The following is a 20,110-nucleotide window of genomic DNA, read 5'->3' on the forward strand; positions in this document are numbered from 1 at the left end:
TGCCAAAGGACATTTAGAGCAGCGCGATCTTAAAGTGACCATGACCCAAACAGAAACACATAAGAAATAATGCATATCACTGGAACACAGAATACTAAAATGCTGACTAAAAGTAAAGCACTTTTATCTTCTGAAACGAAACTTATACTTATTTACGGTTTGCTATAATTTTGTTATTAAGAACAGAACAATAATCATCAACGAACACCACTAACCACTCGGTGAGTTTAACAGTTTTGTAAACAAACATTATTGGCTGTTTTAATGACATTTTCGGACATGCCCATTGACTCCAATGTTAAATGGGTCCATGGCCAATTCTATTATAGTCAAAAACTCGAGAGAGGAACCATTGTCAAAAAAAATTTGTCCACCCCTCTTGTTCATCCAAAACAAACTACAATATAGACTCAAGGTGTTAAATACCGGAATTATCCTTTAACTAATTAACCATATTGTAAAGTGTTACCTATTTGTTTTTTTAAAGTCATTTTAAAGGCTGTCGTTCACTTGCATCTATTTTTATTACCATGATTTTTTATCCGATTAATCGATGTAATAATCAGTAGAATACTCGATTACTAAAATAATCAATAGCTACAGCCCTAGTCCTGACATACAGACGGGACAGTTGTGAGTTCACGGTCGGCTATGGCTGGGACTCGCAGCAGGAGCATCGATAACAGGACTCGTTAACGTCGAGAGCATACAATATTAATGGTTCATAAAACTTAGGACCGGTTCTCGAGTGGAACCGGTTTTCAATTCCCATCCCTAATACTGACTACATAAAGTATACTTAAAAATATACTTGAAATTTACTTACGTATAATTAATTCAATTAACTTGAAGTACACTTCTTTTTCATAACGTTTGTCAGCTGGGATCAGTGTTTAACGTGACTATTAGCAGAGTGACTCCATTAAGCGAAAACATGTCGCGTGTGTTTGTATTGAAGTCATTAAGCCACACGTACACACACACTGCACTAAAGCAAACACATCTCTTCCCTTCTTCTCTCTGTCTTGTGCTCATCAGAAGCGAATTTGTCCAGTCTAAGAGAAGTGTCCTCCGCCAATCATGCTTGAATCTGCCCCTCCAGAGACAGGATGATGCTGACAGAGAGGTCAATGTGTGAGTGGGACATGCAGAGAGGGAGAAAAAGTGGAGAGAAATGTGTGATGAAAGGCTTCTTGAGTTTCAGCAGGTAGACAGACTGATGTGACCTCACCTTTACCTGTCGGAGTCAAACAAACGGCCTCTGCAGGACGTGTTTAGCAAGTCATTACGCGATCTCCAAATCCTCTCGGCCGTGAAACCTCTTCCTGTTCCCGACGCTCCATCTGTGCACGGCACTCTGGGAGGAAAGCCCCGTGATTGACATGTCAGCACTTCCTGTCAGGGATTTATGCTGCACGGCTGGAAATGCTCCTGCACCGCAAGGTCATAATTTAGCTTCCTCTCGGTTTACCTTCTCCCTGATAGAATTGCTTGTAATTTATAGTATTGTTTTAATTAAATAGATTGAGAGAGGCCTAAGTGCTCACGGTTTTAAGACTAGCTATTTTTTAGGAAGTACAATCTGAATTCTTAAACTCCTGCCTAGGACAGACATAAAGTAGAGCAATAAAGTGAAAGGCCACTAAACCAGGGATGGTTGTTAGTGGAATTAAATTGTTGTAGAAATGTCACAGGGAAACATGTACAAACTGACACGACCACACCTGCACAAAACAAAAGTAAATCTGGTGGTAGAAGTGTTTGTAAGCAATAGAGGACCATCACATAAATGAATGATTGTGAAATGCACGTTCCTTCCAGGCAGTGTATGATGGGCGACGATTAGCCTTCACCTGGCCACAGGCGTTATGTGTTTATGTGGAAATAGTCGATTGTCAGTGTGATAGGGATATCTGACAGCTGTTCTGGGACAATGTTGCCCGTAACTACTGCTGTAGGAACTGTTTCTACACCCCAAATCAATACCATAATGCCTAGTGAGAAGAGAGAAGCTGATTCCACATCAGTCTTTATCTCTGAAATCCTTTAACATTTTAAAACACAGTTTAACCAAACAAAAGAAGTATAATTCATGAATTAGAAAGAAATTATGGTAGCATTAAAAATGTGTTTTTCCTAAGTTTGTGGCGATGTTTCGTTTTAAATGACGTCCATCTCAACTTTTAAATCAACAGGCGTTGATCCACCCTCTAAATCCACTGCACAAATACATTTACTAGTCACACTCCTTGAATATGGTCTCCACTTGACTAAATCTTAGCTAGAACTTGTCAGTGTTAGTGCTATACTGTATATGTGGCGTCAGGCTTCAGGAAATCCATTTTAAATGCAACTTCACATTTGTAACTTGACTTCTATTAACTCTTGACTTCTGTTTATGAATACATTGCGTGCTCTTCACATATCTGCACAGCATTGTTGTTAATGAAGGTTTGATTTGATAGTAATATGGATTCACGTTTTATGTTTAAAATCACCTTTCCCTGTAGGTACTTGAAAACACAGCACTAATATGAGGATGGCAGTAACATTTTTCCAAGTAAGGATGTGCCATATCTGTTGGATCTGTAAAAGACTCTCTGTAAAATAATTGGCTTGACCAGCATCCTTTTCCTCCATGTGTTGATGAATTTTAGACTGAAACAGGCTGAAAGTTGCAGATAGCACTAAACCTGGGATTGTGGGATTCCAGTACACCTGATCTGTTGGTTGGGGATATTCGAGTCAGTGTTTGATTCAGAAACCCTGTCATGACTGGGGTGATGTTCTTTCTGTCTCTCTCTTTCATGTCTGTCTTTCTCAGTAATGGCTTTTGCCAACACACAGGGTTCAGGTCAGCGTTCGGTCTTCACTCGGCTGGTTGCTGTGGCTTCACATCGGCCGGAACAAAAGTTCCTATTAAACTTAAACCTATTAAACAGCGAGTGAGAAAGAGAGAGACTTGACCAAACGAGCAGAATGATTTGGGAACACGTGCCATCACCAGACCACAATCCAGCTTACATGTGCCTTGTGCACTTATTCATCTAGAAAGTGACGAGGTCGTTCAGATAAGGTTTGGTTGTTGTTTTCCCTCTTTAGGGTGAATGAGCGCAATGAGAGAATCTTCTGGGACTGACTCTGCTAGGCCAGCAGGAGGCTGATCCATGATCCTCTCTTCTATTCTCAGTTGCCATTTAAATTAGTTCGTTCGTTCGTTCGTTCGTTCGTTCGTTCATTCATTCACTCTCTCTCTCTCTGTCCTTCTCTCTAAATTGGTTTTGACACAGGAGGTCAGTTATGGCATTATGAAGGCTCAAATGCTCCCAACAGCGTTTTAATGAGCAGAGCAGCTTTCAGCCGTCTGGATGATCCTCTCCGCTGGATCTGAATGAATAGAGGCCAGCACAGACAAAACACAATTAACACACCATAGAGACCCGATTAACTAAGATGTGCTTGCACTGGTTTCCCAATTCATACACAAACACACTCACACACAGTACACTATAATGGTCAAGGTTTTACTGAACGATTCTGAGCATGGTGAGTATAGTATTCTGCATAGAGTTAGCTAACCGTGCTCAGGACAGGAGAACCATCTCAGGCTAAAGGAGTCAACTTTGAAAACAGTCTTTAATGGTGTCTTCAGACCGTAACAGAGTTGACAGTTTCAGTTTAATTCGACATACCAGCATCTTGCTCGAGAAGCTTCTCAGAAATAAAATGTTATGCAGGTTTTTCTGGAAGTACCCACTTTTCAATTATAAGCTGTTTACAAAATGAAATAATGGCTTGACATTTTAATTCTGTCCCCGACTGATGAAGATAAACACAAGATAAAATAACCTAGGGACAGTCTGTTTCATGGTACAGTATCAAGCTAAATCTAAAATAACTATTTAGAAAGAGATAAATATATAAATCTAGATTTAATTTCAGTATATTTTGTTTTATAGATAGGAACCATAGTTGGGTAACTGCCATGTGATGTGCTGTTCTTCCTGAATCACTGCGCATCAGATGCTTTGGACTGTGTGTGCGACGGTAAAAACACCAAGTATTTGCCCTTATACGTGTCTGCTGAAGCCAGATTTGTGCCATTTTGATCTGTCATGCGTTAGAGGTGGTACCACAGTGGCCTCCAGTGGCCGGAAATAAAACACCAGTATTTGCCATTCTGTCAAGATGTCAGCCTGATGTGAGTCTCGGGACTGTGCTCATTAATTCTCTCATAGACTTTTCATTTTCACAATGTGCAGAACAGGAGATTCTCATTAGCATCAGACTTTAATTCTGTCTGAGGGCTAGAAAAAAATCACTGAGTCTGGACTTTACAGCATCTCTGTATTTCTGGTGAAGGGTATGGTATCTACCGAAGGACATAGCTTATTGTGATGTCAGATTACAGTCTAAACTCATTTCTGTTCCTCGAAAGAGACCAAAGAAAAACCAACAGGCCAGGCTCAGTTTCCCTTACTGAGAAATATTGTAAGATATTATTTTTCACAGATATTACGCTGTGTGTTTGCAGGCAGCCCGGTGAACCTGACCTGCCGAGCGTTCTTCGGTTACAGCGGGGATGTGAGTCCTCTCATCTACTGGATGAAGGGAGAGAAGTTCATTGAGGATCTGGACGAAGGACGAATCAGAGAAAGTGAAATTAAGTAAGTAGTTTATACTAATGACACCCTTTCCTTTCATTTATCGAGATGACAATTCCTTTCATTTCCTTTCTGGATCGAGATGAGCTGAAAAGCTTCTTTCTCTTGTAATCTCCATCTAAATTTCATTGACTCATTGACTGAATCTGGTCTCAAACTATAAGTTCCAAAGTATTATTCTAAACATTTGGTTGATGGAAAGTCTGGACTGCCTGTTACTGTAAGTCAGTTCATGTATTGAGCTACATGTATTGAAACTCATTATAAGGTTTTGGAATATGTTTCACAATACAAACCCATCGTAATACAGTCCGTATGCAACTCACGCCACAATTAAAGTCCACTGAGCTCCCCTGACAATGGCCATCAGAATGAACCAAGAGCCCTTTACAATATTAATACGCTACATTGCTAATGCTGTGGGTGAAGGTTTGACTGCATTTCTCATGTCTGGTTGGTTTGTCAGCTATCATTTAGTCAGAACTGATCCTAAGGCCAGTGTGTCATTTTCTGCCTGTTACTGTGCCAGTGGCTGAATCAATCCACAGCCTCCTAATAGAGAAGAGCTGACAGCAATGACTGCAGAATTTCATTACCGAATCTGTACCTGAGATCCACTAGGTTTGGGCCGCTCTGTCCACTACCAACACTGTAATTAGTCTGATTAGTGGCGGTTGGTTACTGACCCGCTGGACAGACACTCATCAGTTCTGACATCACTGTAATGGTGTGAAACATCCACACACACGAGCAGAGGGCAGAACATCACCTTATTCTTTTTTGAACAAGAACAGAAACAATGTTTCTTTAATGAAATGAATTCCCCATCATCCTCTCTCCCCTCCCTCCCTCTCTCTCTCTCTCTCTCTCTCTCTCTCTCTCTCTCTCTCTCTCTCTCTCTCTCTCTCTCTCTCTCTCTCTCTCTCTCTCTCTCTCTCTCTCTCTCTCTCTCTCTCTCTCTCTCTCTCTCTCTCTCTCCTCTCCCTCTCTCTCTCTCTCTCCCTCCCTCTCTCTCTCTCTCTCTCTCTCTCTCTCCCTCCCTCTCTCTCTCCCTCTCTCCCTCCCTCCCTCCCTCCCTCTCCCTCTCTCTCTCTCTCTCTCTCTCTCTCTCCCTCCCCTCTCTCCCTCCCCCTCTCCCTCCCCCTCTCTCTCTCTCTCTCTCTCTCTCTCTCTCTCTCTCTCTCTCTCTCATAGTTTCCATGGCAGCTGCAAAGAAAAGACACTTCTTTTCTCTTCCAAATCCTGTTATTTTTTCTTCCCCATAGTGCTTGGTAGTCAGGTGTATGTGTTTTATGATGGATGAGCTTTAGTTAATCATAATGTCAATTTCTTTACACTTTATTCAGTGTGTCGCTATGTCTGATGAGTTGTGGTTATCAATAATTTCCCCAATTGCTAAATTACATTTCCTGATACTTATAACAAATTTCTACACACAAAACTATACACAGGCATTCAAACACAAACAAGGTTTTTACAAATGTCAAAATTTAAAAAAAAAATTTGCTTTCACACTAAAACTAGTACTTGAGGACACTCACTCATGTATCTTCAGACCAAGTCTGCAAAACTGCAAGCACTTTATCTACTTTACATTCGGTTTGTAATTGTGAAATAAACTTTTTGCAAACGCTAAACACAATTCTCTACATTAGAAACATTATTCAAAACTAACAGGTCTTGTGTTAGATTTGAAAAACACTGCTATGTCAATTTAAATGCTGAAATTTATAGAGTAAATATACATAATTTTAACCCTTAGAAATCAAAACTATTTTTTTGAAAAACAAATACATTTTTCACTCTTGTATTTTTGTTTACAATATTTTGTAACTATAGACTGAATATCCATACAAGTCAAGTCACCTATATTTCTATAGCACTTTATACAATACAAATTGTAATAATAGTAACAAATTCTGCAGTAAAGTCAATAGTGCCATTATTCAGCTCAAGTCAGTTCAGTGTTGCTTCAGTTCAATAACTATAAAGTTCATCAATTGTGCACATACTACATATACAGTGTATTTGCGCACATGTGTGTGTGAGTGGTGTGACAAACTCCTGTACACTTCACTGTACACTGAAAAAGCAAAACACAGTGTTTTACATGTTTCACATTGTGTGTAGTTTGGCATGTATGTGGCTAATCATTAGAGTTACTATGCAAAACTCATTTGTAGAAGAGGTAAAATAGTATGAATGAAGTTTTAATGCAAACACTAAATATTCAGCAATATTATTGATTTGACTGTACCGAAACTATTGAAATAAGAACTGAACTGAACTGGATTATGACATCACTGTTTTCAATAGAGCTTCTCTATAACTGAGTTGAACTCATCTCATATTTGATGATCTTTACACAGTAATCAAGCGAAACAGGACCAACACTGAACTGACCTCAGCTGAACAATGACACTTTTGTCTTTCAGAGCAGAATTTAATTCTGTTCTCATCATTGAATCATAATTTTCCTGTTTGTCTGTGTAAAGCTGCTTTGAAATAATCTCTGTTGTATATAGTGCTCTATAAATAAAGGTGAATTGAGGATGTGTGATGTTTTGCATGTTGTGTGCGTGTATTGTGATTTTGTGTGTAGTTTAGAAAAATGGATCTTTAGTTCTATAGGGGGTGGGGATTCCCGATCTCTTTCCGGAGGCCTATGAGAAATTAAACAAATGCGTATTCAGCAGTAACATTTACTGATTTTAACAACATTAACATCTATAAAGTAAACATATTATTTTTATTGGGTTAAATTAATCATTCTGACTGTGCGTAACCACTATACACACACTCACAGAAACCTTGTGAATGTCGAGGCTTTTTCATCAGATTTTTGACTAGTTTAATCATTGAGTGGTTTGTAACAAAGGTGTGTGTGCCGAATTTAAACACTTTTCACTGGATGTCACAATGCTGTTTAATACGCACCTGCTCTGAACACACATTAAGCCAAAGTGTACTTTGGTTTATAAAACGGATAGTTCCGGTTCTTGATTCTGATTGGTTGAGCCGCGTTTGAAGCCATTGTAAATTACTCAACAAACACACACATGTGACCGCATTACATTAGTGTTACACAAACACACACCTGTGACCTCATCAGTGTTACACAAACACACACCTGTGACCGCATTACATTAGTGTTACACAAACACACACCTGTGACCTCATCAGTGTTACACAAACACACACCTGTGACCTCATCAGTGTTACACAAACACACACCTGTGACCGCATTACATTAGTGTTACACAAACACACACCTGTGACCTCATCAGTGTTACACAAACACACACCTGTGACCTCATCAGTGTTACACAAACACACACCTGTGACCGCATTACATTAGTGTTACACAAACACACACCTGTGACCTCATCAGTGTTACACAAACACACACCTGTGACCTTATCAGTGTTACACAAACACACACCTGTGACCGCATTACATTAGTGTTACACAAACACACACCTGTGACCTCATCAGTGTTACACAAACACACACCTGTGACCTCATCAGTGTTACACAAACACACACCTGTGACCGCATTACATTAGTATTACTGCGCAACTGCCGTTTGTGATTCTTTGTTGCTGCATGTGTTGCTCGGCAAACCCTTTTTTGAACTACATTGGTTGGCGGAGGAATAAATGTGTTATAACAGTATTTTTTTGTTGCTGGTGTTTATTTTATGAATAAATAATTGTTACGACCCCAGTATGGGTCATATTGTGTGGGTTTGGTTGTCTGTTTGTCTCTTGTGTTGTAGGTTGGAGTTGGAGTGAGTGACGTCATGATGACTGAGGGTTTACACCTGTGCTAGAGCTGATGCCGGCAGATAAAGCAGCTCCCTTCAGTCGTGACGGGGCGCTCTCCTCTCGTGCCATGTTGTCGTCGTCATCGTCTTAGTTATTGTTTTATTCCCGTTTCTGTCTAGTCTTTTACTTTTACTTTAATAAATGTTATTCCTTTTTGCATACGAATTAACGTGTCGTCTCCTTCTTTGTCGCGGCTTGTGAGCCGGCCGTGACAATAATAAATAAATAATGTTTTTATGGAGTAACTGTTTTATAAAAGCAATAAGCCCCTTGAAGCCATGTTTTACAGTGGATTTAGAACAGCTAAGGGTTAGGGTTAGGGTTAGGGTTAGGGTTAGGGTTAGGGTTTACTCTGCGTCGTGCCTAACAACGCCTGTAAACGCACTGTAAAACACGGCTCTGCAGGGCTTATTGCTTTATTTTACGCATAGCCTTTCAAAGTATACTACATTGATAAAGTCAGTCAGTCAGTCGACACGGTCAGTCGACACGTGAGCAGCAGCAAGTTTCATCTTTGTCCAGTGTCTGTGCTGTGAGATAGAGCCCGGCCCACGTCCAACAGAGCATTAACCGAGCCTGACCCGAGCCCGACAGGCATTAAGATATTTATGTCCGAGCCCGACCCGAGCCCGACACAGTAAAATCTATTTTTTTTCTTACTAATGACACATGTCCGTTTGTTTGTGTGAAAATCCCCCTTTCATTAAGCAACTGTAGGAAGGCATTTGGAAATGTACAACAGATCAGCGCACACGGGACAACAAACGACGTTAACACAGGCGCGCACATTATGCACGTGTTTCGTTGTCACGGCTACATAAACAAATTTCCACACACAGGAAGACGGATGTTAGGGTAATATTTTAAATGTATTTTTATCACAAAAACGAACCTTTGCATCAAGTGAAACAAGCCCATTGCTTGTTTCAAGGTAGAAGCCAAGGCAATAGTCCAGGACGAAAGCAGGGGGTCAAAAATCAGGAGAGCAAGCTGAGTCGAGACAGGGAACAGGAACTAGGCAAATAAACAACAAAACAGGATTAAATAATCAGACAAGGCTTTAAAGGTTTAGAAACAACCAAAACAAGACTTTCAGGCAAGGGGACAGTGGTGAAACGGACGGAAACCAAGACACACTGACAGAGAACCAAAGAAAGAGAGAAGCATAAGTAGTGGAGAACATCAGTGCAGAAATGGGAAACCGGTGTGTGAGTAATGAGAGTGAGAGCGCTGATTAGAATGGGATTCAGCTGTGATGGTCGAGTGAGGTGAACTGACAATCAGGACACAAGACAAACACAGCAGAAAGGCTGAAGATCAAACCAGAGTCCTGACACAGACACTTTACTGACTATAAGTAACTTTGCAACTACATGCCAACTTATTCTAACCCTAACCACCTGTATAGATCTGCAACAGGCATAATTCATGTACGCTATATTGTACAGCAGCAGCATGTCTTACTTGCTCACAGCAGTGTGTTCTGTATGTATTGGCAGTAGCAAGTCCCGTACATGTTCTGCCGCAACAGCAATAACAGCAGGAGTGTAGCAGATCTGTTCCTCCGAGACCAAACATACAACATCGTCATACCCATTACCATGCCAATCACTCCGAGAGTTGTCATGACAGAACTTGATTTAAATTATAGATGGTTGTTGAACAGTTCTCCTCTTCTTCTCTCCACCATTCCAGAACCATTCGGGAGCACTTGGGTGAGCAGGAAGTGTCCATCTCACTGACAATAGATGCCGTGGAGGAGAGCGACCTGGGAAACTATTCATGCTATGTGGAAAATGGCCACGGAAGACGCCAAGCCAACATCCAGCTCAGCAAGAGGGGTAAGAGACACTTACACACACACACACACACACACACACACACACACACACACACACACACACACACACACACACACACACACACACACACACACACACACCTCAGCACTTTGTTCATTGACAGAGTGAGTGTTTGTTGGGTGTATTATAACTGTCTCTCTCTGCTTCTCTCTCTCTCAGCAGAGCTCATGTATACGGTAGAGTTGGCTGGAGGTTTGGGAGCCATTCTGCTGATGTTGATATTTTTGGTGTGCCTGTATAAGTGTTACAGAATTGAACTCATGATCTTCTACAGAAATCACTTTGGCAGTGAGGATGTGGACGGAGGTAAGAAATATGATAAAGAAGTTAACAATCCAGATAGAACACCTTAAAAACAGACAAATTCATTCTTATTCTTTTCTTGAGTCATTATGGTGGATCTTTTTTGTTGTTGCAGTTTTTCCTTCACAATAAATGAATCAATGAAGAGGCATGAGGCATTAAAATGCTTTATTGGCCAAACATTTGGTCAAATTATTGAGAAACATATTTGTATTAACAATAACACATGACAATATATATATATATATATATATATTTTTTATATATTTTTTTTTAATATATTTTGAGTTTTGTTATCATTGTGTCCCTCATATATAGGCTGATTGCATATATAAATAAGAATAAATAATGAAACACCATAATCCTCATAAACAACCAGGAGTTTCTTTAAACCATTTATGTGACATCCTCTCAGTTTTATGTCTTGAGTCCTACTCCAGTGGGGCTTTTCTTTGAAAGTTTGACTTCAAAGTGTGAGTGTTGGCCTCTGTGGCTGATGGGGAAGGAAGATAAGAAATGAGGAGGCAGAGGGACAGCTTTGACTTTAATCTACCAATAAACTTTCTTTAATTGTGCCTCTCCAGGAAGGCAGAAACAGATTTACCATTTGCTCAAAGTTTAAAGGAATAGGATTTGTCCATTTGTAGTGGACAGTGGACAGTCAATACTGAGCATGACACTTCCTCATAGACACAGGCAGATTTACTCATAGTGAATTTCATCCACATGGGTAAATAAAGTGAAGAAAACACCTGCCATTTTAAAGCCTGTTACCTAAAGCTGATTTTCATAATGAATCTCTTTCATAATTAAGTGGCAGAGGTTTGTGAGTGTTTCTAGGCACTGCACCAAATTCAAGCCTTTTGAGATCCAAATCCTCCATGAACACAGTCGAGATGTGTGGCGGTGTAAAGGGAATCCTGTAGCTACTGAAATATTGCTGCTGTTACAAGTTATGAATGCTTAGTGTGGCGAAGAACTGTTTAATTGTAAGTCTCCATTCTGTTTGTGTGTTGTAAGAAAATAAAGACTATGATGCGTACGTGTCCTACACTAAAGTGGATCCAGACCAGTGGAGTCAGGAAACCAGAGAGGAAGAACGTTTTGCTTTGGAGATTCTGCCAGATGTTCTGGAAAAGCATTATGGGTATAAACTCTTCATTCCTGACAGGGACTTGATCCCAACTGGAAGTAAGTTGCATTATTTGTAAGGTGTGTGTGTGTGTGTGTGTGTGTAAACATGTATCACTATGTGTGTTCTTGTTTGTGAGGAGTTGCATCTTTTTCTTGTTGAATTTTTTATGGAGAAAGTTTCATGTTTATTTTCATGTCAAGGTACTTGTGTTTGAGAAGCTTTAATTTGTTTGGTCTGTGAGTTTCTCAATAAAAAATAAATAGTTTAGATCTGTTATCTGTGCTTTCAGTGAAGCTTCTTGTACAAGTTTGTTTGTGTTTTTGTTTGCTCATCTGACTACACATATACTGTATATGTCTTGCCCTTTTTACTTGCATGTTTGTTTGTCTATACTTATGTCTGTTGTCCGGGGACTGTTAGATGTTAATATGGGACACGGTGCTCATAATCAGGGCTAATTAAGCATTGATTTGATTTTAGGAGTTAAACTCGTAATTGCTCTTCAATGAACAGCTCAAGCCATGTTTGATGTGAAATAATTGAACTAAAATTGCAGCAGTGTAAAGTATGTTACTCTGTTAGCCCTGCAGTCCCCCAGTCCCATATTAAGCTGGATAAACTGGTGATTCTAACTGAAAATCCTAAGGCAAAAAGATACAGTTAGGCCAGTTTCTCTTGTGGAAGTCCTCGTTTTTTTCTGATTGAGTTAATGCTGAATCGGCTGATCCGACTTTCAATGTTGAAATATTTATGTCTAGGTTTCAGCAATGATCATTTCCAGGATGACACAAGACTCCTTAGAGGTATTCTTCCCTAGCCTTTTCCACTTGTGTCAACAAATCTGACTCACACACTTTACAAACTTCACTTTTGGGGGAAATTGGGACATTGCGCTGAGTTGAACCAGATTCAGGTTGAACTGAACACTATCATGTTCTGAATGTGTAAAATTAGAAGAAGAGATCAGTGTCGAGATCTATTTAGTTCTGCTGTTAGAGAGCAAGTGCTTTTGTGATTTAGGGAAAGGGTTAGGGAAACCTAACCTTAACCCTAACCTGTTTTTACTATTTATTGTAAATTAAATAGTCACTGTCAATTTCCACAAAAAGACCTTTTGGACTAGATGTGTCTAGTCATCTAACACAGACACGCACACATAGAGATTCCCCTCCATTTCACATAAATGCCATTTGCAGGCTTTTTTGTTAGGTTTAGGCCAAAGTAATGCAGCACTGAACGAGTTTTGTTTTCTCATCAATGCTATTTTTGGTCAATATATAAAACTGCCTTGTTCAGAGACTTCAGCTCCATGAGATCAGAGCAAGATTTGTGTTTGGTGTCGCTTTGTCTGTCCTGTTCCCCCGTTCTGTGTTTTCAGTGTTACCTCATTGAATCATTCTGTTCTTGTCACACGTTAGTGAAGTAATTTGATGTAGAATTTTACTCTGCACACACTGCTATGCTACGGCAGTATTTAGGACACATTATATTTGTGTTTCCTTCTGTTTTATTTGCATGTTGTCCTAGGATTAGTAGATAGACTGATTAAAAACAAGAATGATGTCTGAAATTTTTAACACATGGAAGCTATTGATGTTCTGCCTCTCTCTCTCTCTCTCTCTCTCTCTCTCTCTCAGCCTACATTGAGGATGTGGCTCGCTGCGTTGACCAGAGTAAACGTCTCATCATCGTTATGACGCCGAACTACGTGGTGAGACGCGGCTGGAGCATCTTTGAGCTGGAGACTCGACTGCGGAACATGCTGGTCACCGGAGAGATCAAAGTCATTCTTATCGAATGCGCTGAGCTGCGGGGAATCATGAACTACCAGGAAGTTGAGGCTCTCAAACATACCATAAAACTGCTAACGGTCATCAAGTGGTCGGGACCCAAGAGCAGCAAGCTCAACTCAACGTTTTGGAAGCAGCTCCAGTATGAAATGCCCTTTAAGCGTCCGGAGCCCAAGCTGTCGCATGAGCAGGTGCTGGACGTCAGCGAGCAGGGCCCGTTCGGTGAGTTGCAGACCGTCTCTGCGATCTCAATGGCCGCAGCGACGTCCACCGCCATGGCCACCGCTCATCCTGAGCTGCGTTCTACTTTCCACAACACGTACCACACGCAGCTGCGACAGAAGCACTACTACAGGAGCTATGAGTATGACATTCCTTCCTCTGGTACCCTGCCGCCTCTGTCAGCACTCGGTAACCAGCACACGTACTGCAACATCCCCATGACTCTGGTGAATGGCCAGCGAGCGCCGGGGAAACTGCCCCGTGAGCAACAGGCCATAGAGGAGCAGCTCGTGAACAATGCTATGCTGCCACTCTTGCCCAGGGAAACCAGCATTTCCAGTGTGATCTGGTGACATCGCCGGGAAGGGACCGCTTCCATTGGTCGAAAGTTAATGGCACTTTTTAAGACCCTTAAAAACCGATGCTGTTGACTTTGCACCACGACTCACAGGGATTCTAAATAAGGGGCAAACACTCGAGGAAAGCTTGGAGAGTCCATTCAGTTTCATTCTCTCAAAAACAGCTCATTCATATACTCTCAAGGAATACAGGGTCTTGTACATATCGTTTGCAGTTTCTTTGTAGCATTGGAATTTTTTCAGTTTAGATTTTATTTAATTTCTAATTAATTTTTACCATGTCTGATTTGTTATTTTCCCCCTTATTATAAAATGACTGAGCAGAGACACGTGAGACAGAGTAAAGGCTGACCCGATGTGTTTTTCTCTTGACCTACTGTTTGAAATAATACTTTTTTTCTGAGTCATTATAGAATTTGTGCCATTGTAATGTTTTCCTCTTTTGAGATACATGTGTTTGTGGTTGGTTGATAAAATCAAGGAAAAACACCTTTATGCAAATGCTACTGAGGCCTGAAAGCTCTTCTTCTTCCTGAATGAACGGCCGAGGAGACGATATTCACGAGGAAAAACTAGATGTCATTATGATGCTCTAGTGTCTCTGCTGCTCTCTGTTTCTCTATTTAAGGTATTGAGACTTTTTATTAAAAACAAAGAAAAAACAGCCTTGCTTTTCAGCTTGATAGGGAGAACGTAAGAAAAACTGTATATTATTTTGAAAGATTTTTTTATTTTTTTATAACAAAATAATTTGCTTGGAAAAACATACTAAGTCACATTTCATACATTCATCTAATGGACGCACTGGAGAGACATTTTAGCTTATCATTTAATCTCTTTTCATAGAGAACAAATTGACAAAAGTATTTTTTTGTCCCCGTCAAATCATGGATGAGAAGGGGAAAACCAATATTTGTGTTTTAATTTTCCCCTTGATACTGACATCATTTATGAGAGAGCATAGCAAATAGATATGTATTCAATTTATAATATAATTATCTCTCTATATATATATTTGCAAATACATTTTCACATCAGAAAAGTGCTCAATCTGTCTCTAATTTACATTATTTGTTCTCTTCACTGCACATTTAAACCTGTTAACCTCCACTATAGTGCCTCCAGCTGCTCCACAACAAACACCACCAACAGGTTTGGAGTGTTACTGCATTCTGTCACTGTTTATAAGGTACTACCATCACATCACTTCTATCCACCTCATCAGTGTGAATTTTTCCACATTCTAGTGATTGTAGAAACTATCATTAGGGGAAGGAGCAGACCTGGGCTAATTTTTACCTCATTTTATACAATGGGCCAGTCCTGTGTCAGTAACTAGGGGCAGCTTACACACACCTCTACTCTCGTAGCTGAACGCAAGACTAGTAGAGGACCGAATGAAAGAAAAGCGATTGTCCAATATATTTACGAGGGTCAGTTAGTCAGCCCTCGTGTGCTGGACTGTCCAGGCATTTATTAATGAAGCTGTCCCGTCACACACACTGCACAGCCTAGTTCTGAGATGTGCTGATGTTCAGTTTAGTTTTAGATGCTTGTTTTTTAGATGTTTTTTTTATTAGTCTCACTGTCAATCTAATGAAGGCTTTACATCAATAACTCACAACTCTGTTAGCATGTAAATGAAGTGAAACCAAAGCTGGAAATTAGCGATGGATGCATACTTATATTTTGCCTTCTCAGTTGCGTGGATATCAGGGGTAAACCTCCCTGGAGTTAAAGTAGGGGAACAAATATTTAAATCTTCTTGCAAATTCATTGTTGTACCAATCTATACAGAACAGCATAAAATGTGTTGTTCACATTGTATATTTTATCAGTAGTGCCAAAAGAGTTATTATATACTATTAAGAACAGATCATATGCAAAAATCTGTAACTCAGAGAGGCGAGAAAAAGAAAACAGGGTCGTGCCAACCTTCTCATTAAGCATTTCATCTTAAACAAACCCCAGATTTCCAGTTTGTTGATGCCAGCTCTGGTTGGAATAATCTGTTGGTGCTGAGCTCATCTCACAATCACTGACCTGCTAAAGCCCGAGTGAATGACACCAATCTGATTATTTCCACATTATTATTTTACTTTTCATATTTTTACAATAATTTTTTTCTTGTATTTTATATTACATTGTGTAAATATAAATTGAAATGGTAATAAAACGAAGACAATCTAGCCAGATTCATGAAAAAATAGCATTTTCAAAGAGAGTGGCAAATTGTTTCATGAACATTTCTGATATTACTGATCAAAATAAGAATAATATTAATAATAATAATGATTTATATATAGCACAGAATTAGTCTCTGGCACTTTCACCAATCTTACACTAAAGATTAAGGTTCTGTTTGTCTCCTGTTTTTGAAATTTTCTCTTTTTTATTATGTATCTGCAATGTTAATTGAAGAGAAACTATCATTAATAACAATAAAATACACATTTATTAATAATTCATGTTGTCCTATTTGTTTAAATTTTGTTATTTAAATTCACACAATTAGATGTGAAACTGGGTTAAAGTGAAATGTAGTGGTAGATCAGAAGTCCCCGGGTGGCTTACTGCTTCAGCACAGATTTTCGAGTGCAGTCCGATGGATACTCTTCTATCCCAGGAGGCGAAAAGGGAAAAGAAGGGAGACTTGAGCTTGACCGAAATTCTCCCAAAGGAGCTTTACCACCTCGGGGTGAAGCCTCCATTCCCCGGGCCTCAGTCCTTGCCTCAACAGGATATCCGCTCCCTAATTTAGATGCCCCGGAATATATACTGCCCTGAGATCCTTGCTATTTTTAAATTTGCTTGTTCTTTTTCTTCTGGGTCGTACCATATTACCCAAAAACCTTATGTTGAATGTTCCCATACTTCAGTGTAGCTTGTGATTTTCCAATACTAGGTAGAGTATAGTGTCAGTTATCTGCAGGTACACTTCTATTTGAGCTGAGATACCACACGGGGTGCCCTGAACTTAATGACTTGGATGTATACAGTGTGCACACCAAAGAGCTTTAGGGATGGTTGATCATCAGTGTGTATTGATGTTAGTTTCACAGTGCTGGAATGTCCTATTTGATCACTGGTGCACTTAAATGAGCATTAGCACTGATGTTGAAGTTTAAGCATGTCCTCTGAAGTTCCCTGTGAGTGTGGAGATGGTCTGATCAACAATGTATTTAAGGCACTTGAGTTTTTATTTTTATTTTTTATTCTTCCACCTTTTAGATGAATTGTCCCGTTACCTATACTTTCACACCCCCTCATTGTTTTACAGCTGTTCCAAACTTAATTCTTGCCAATAGCCTTACTTTGCTCACCTTGGGATTTGACTGACCTGGATTTGATCTAACACCTTCCCCTACCAACTTCACCAAACCTTCTGCTTCAGTTTCATTTATATAATGCTTTTCACAATACAGATAGTTTCAAATCAGCTGTACAGTGATAGGAAATGAATGCAACAATGATTGTTTTTTCTGTACTGAAGCTCTAGACGAAAGTCATTGGCTAGCTTAAGTTTTTGATTGAGATATAGGTGATGATACAGTCCTACTAATCTGAGTTTTCTTTACACCTCTCCCACATCTGTTTACAGCTCTCAGGCAGTTCTGCAGTCCTGAAGCTGAAGCCACTCTCTGCTCTTCTATCAGAGGACACAGTGACTCATCTGGACTCTCACAACTTCACTTTCCTCCAGACCCCACATCAAAAACTGTGAGGGCAGAGGAAATGTTTGTTTATCCCTGATGCCTGGTGATATAATTGTAACAGTTAAATGTTACGTATGGTGCTATTTCACTACCCACCATTAGGGGGCACTGTTGTTCCTAACCCTTTATTAATAAAAAAATATATCATTATATGGATAAAACTGTGGGTCACATTAGTAGGGTTTAAAATATAACAACTTAAATCAACCCTAAATGTAATGTTTCTTCAACAATACCACAAAATGAGCAAGTTTCATCAATACCAAGATATTTACAGATAGATTAATTAAACTTGTCGTTCATATCTTTTAAGTTGTTGCAATTGTGATAACGTGTCGTAGGTCACATGATAACATCAACATGGCGGATGATTTACGGCTCGCATTCATACTTAACGAGATTTGGCTATATAGTACCTACTCTTTTAACGCTCGTTAAGTAAGTATTTATGGAAATTAAGTACCTACTCAGTGAGTATGCGGTTTCGAACGCAGCCATGGACTTTGTTTTGCCTTCTGTGTTTGTGCACCATGTGTTTTCTTGTCAATCAGTTTCACCTGTTACCTGTCATCATCCTCATCAGTCATCATCACTCATCGTGTGCACCTGTTGTCACTTAGTCTCCTCATTTGTCTGTGTATATAGTCTCCCTAGTTTCAGTTCTCTCTTGTCGGTTCTACATCTACAAAGCTTGCTTGTGTTTGGTGCATGTCTTTGTTGGTGCACCCGTCTTCCTGGTGTTCCTGATCGTGCCTCACGCAGCCCAAGCGTGACAATTGTCAGTCTGATGTAGGCTGGAGAGTGAAGAACCAACTGAAGTGAGGGTAAGAAATTTATTTTAATGTTGTTTATTTTTCACTTGTACTTAATTCGTCTTGAAGATCTCTACTCTTCATGTATATTGTATATTTGTATATATTTTTTTCAATGTAGAAAGTTAATATTGAGATTAAATGTAATGACCCGATCAAGAGTTGATCACTTAATTAATAAGTGCTGTTAGAGACACGAGTTTGATTGGGACATGGAAGTGAGGAGCTGTGTCAAGAGATTGAAGACAAACTGTCTGAGGATAGGAACTGTCCATGTTTGGCAAATATTGTATTAGTATATTTTTTCTGTTCTTGCGTTTCTATAGTCTTCACTGGTTTATTTATTTTTCCTGTTAGTCTAATTGTGGCTTGTTTTATACACCAACGATGTGTGAATATGAGGAATTATTTAATTGCCTTTTCATTGTCACTGGAAAAGGGTGAGTAACTTTCAGGTGCATCCCACAAAAGCTTGAATGGTGTTTATCCCACAGCTCTTCAGAATTAGTGATTTAGCGGTTTTAACAATGTAGATTGTTTCAAAGCAGCGTTACAGAGATAAACGGGTAATTTAAGGTAACCGAGATTGTTTTGGCTTTATAGCAGTTCTTGAATAAAGATACTTTCCAGCTAAAGTTAGTTTTGATTGATTCACTTCCGTCGCAAGGATCATTAGTTATTTAATTTATTTAATTATTAGACCTCTAAGATGACATTGTTCTCTCTACACAGACTTTAAACGCGAACCTGTGAGAAACGCTGATGCCGCTCGCGTGCACATTTCTAATAAGGACTGTCTTTGTATACCTAACAGGTGTAAAGGGACTTGCTTTATTTTAAGCCTAAACGTTTGAGTTCTTTGGATTTGTGCAATTTACTTTATTTTTACAAATACACATTTTTCGAACATTGAGTTAAGAACTTATTTGTTCTTAATATTGAAACATTTAATAGTTTGCCCTGTTGGTATTTATGAGCAAATCATTTATTGACTGTCATAGATTTAATTTCTGTTTAATATTTATTTAATCTTTTGTATTTATGCCTTCACCTTCACCTCATGTATCCAATTTAAGACTTGTTTGTCTGTCCGTTGTCTCAATGGTCCTTTTATTATTTGAGTGTTCCCCCCTCCCTTGTATTTCTGACTGCTCTTGTCTTTGCATTTTTTTCTGTCTATTTTTTGTTGTTGCTTTGTTTATTATTTAATGTTTTAATGTTGTAATGTTTAATCTTTCATTTATATTCCCTGTCTTATTAGCCATTATGCTCTTATATGGCCCTGTTCCATTGACTATTTAATGCCCATTCCTATTTTACTAAAATGGTTGTATTTTGTATTGAAATGTACTGTATAAAATCTTTTGTATTTACAGTTTGTTTATTTTTAAATGTATGCACTTGTTTTCATTTAGTGGCT

At 39.3% G+C, this 20,110-nt stretch overlaps 1 protein-coding gene across 4 annotated transcripts in view; it reads left to right on the forward strand.

Annotated features, from left to right (window-relative positions):
• The window catches only part of il1rapl1b (interleukin 1 receptor accessory protein-like 1b), a 235,616-nt gene extending 218,995 nt beyond the window's left edge, over positions 1 to 16,621 (forward strand). The window contains exons 7-12 of one of the 4 annotated variants that reach the window (XM_079596736.1): positions 4,535 to 4,667; positions 10,187 to 10,332; positions 10,513 to 10,659; positions 11,677 to 11,847; positions 12,550 to 12,594; positions 13,429 to 16,621. In XM_079596736.1, the coding sequence (XP_079452862.1) occupies positions 4,535 to 4,667; positions 10,187 to 10,332; positions 10,513 to 10,659; positions 11,677 to 11,847; positions 12,550 to 12,594; positions 13,429 to 14,156 (1,370 nt within the window). In that variant the 3' untranslated portion in view covers positions 14,157 to 16,621. The remainder of the gene's footprint in view (positions 1 to 4,534; positions 4,668 to 10,186; positions 10,333 to 10,512; positions 10,660 to 11,676; positions 11,848 to 12,549; positions 12,595 to 13,428) is intronic. The other 3 variants (XM_079596737.1, XM_079596738.1, XM_079596739.1) reach the window with 3 other exon arrangements.
• The last annotated feature ends 3,489 nt before the right edge of the window (positions 16,622 to 20,110 follow it).

This window comes from Phoxinus phoxinus (genome assembly GCF_949152265.1).
Source record: "Phoxinus phoxinus genome assembly, chromosome: 22".
Lineage (NCBI taxonomy): Eukaryota > Metazoa > Chordata > Actinopteri > Cypriniformes > Leuciscidae > Phoxinus > Phoxinus phoxinus.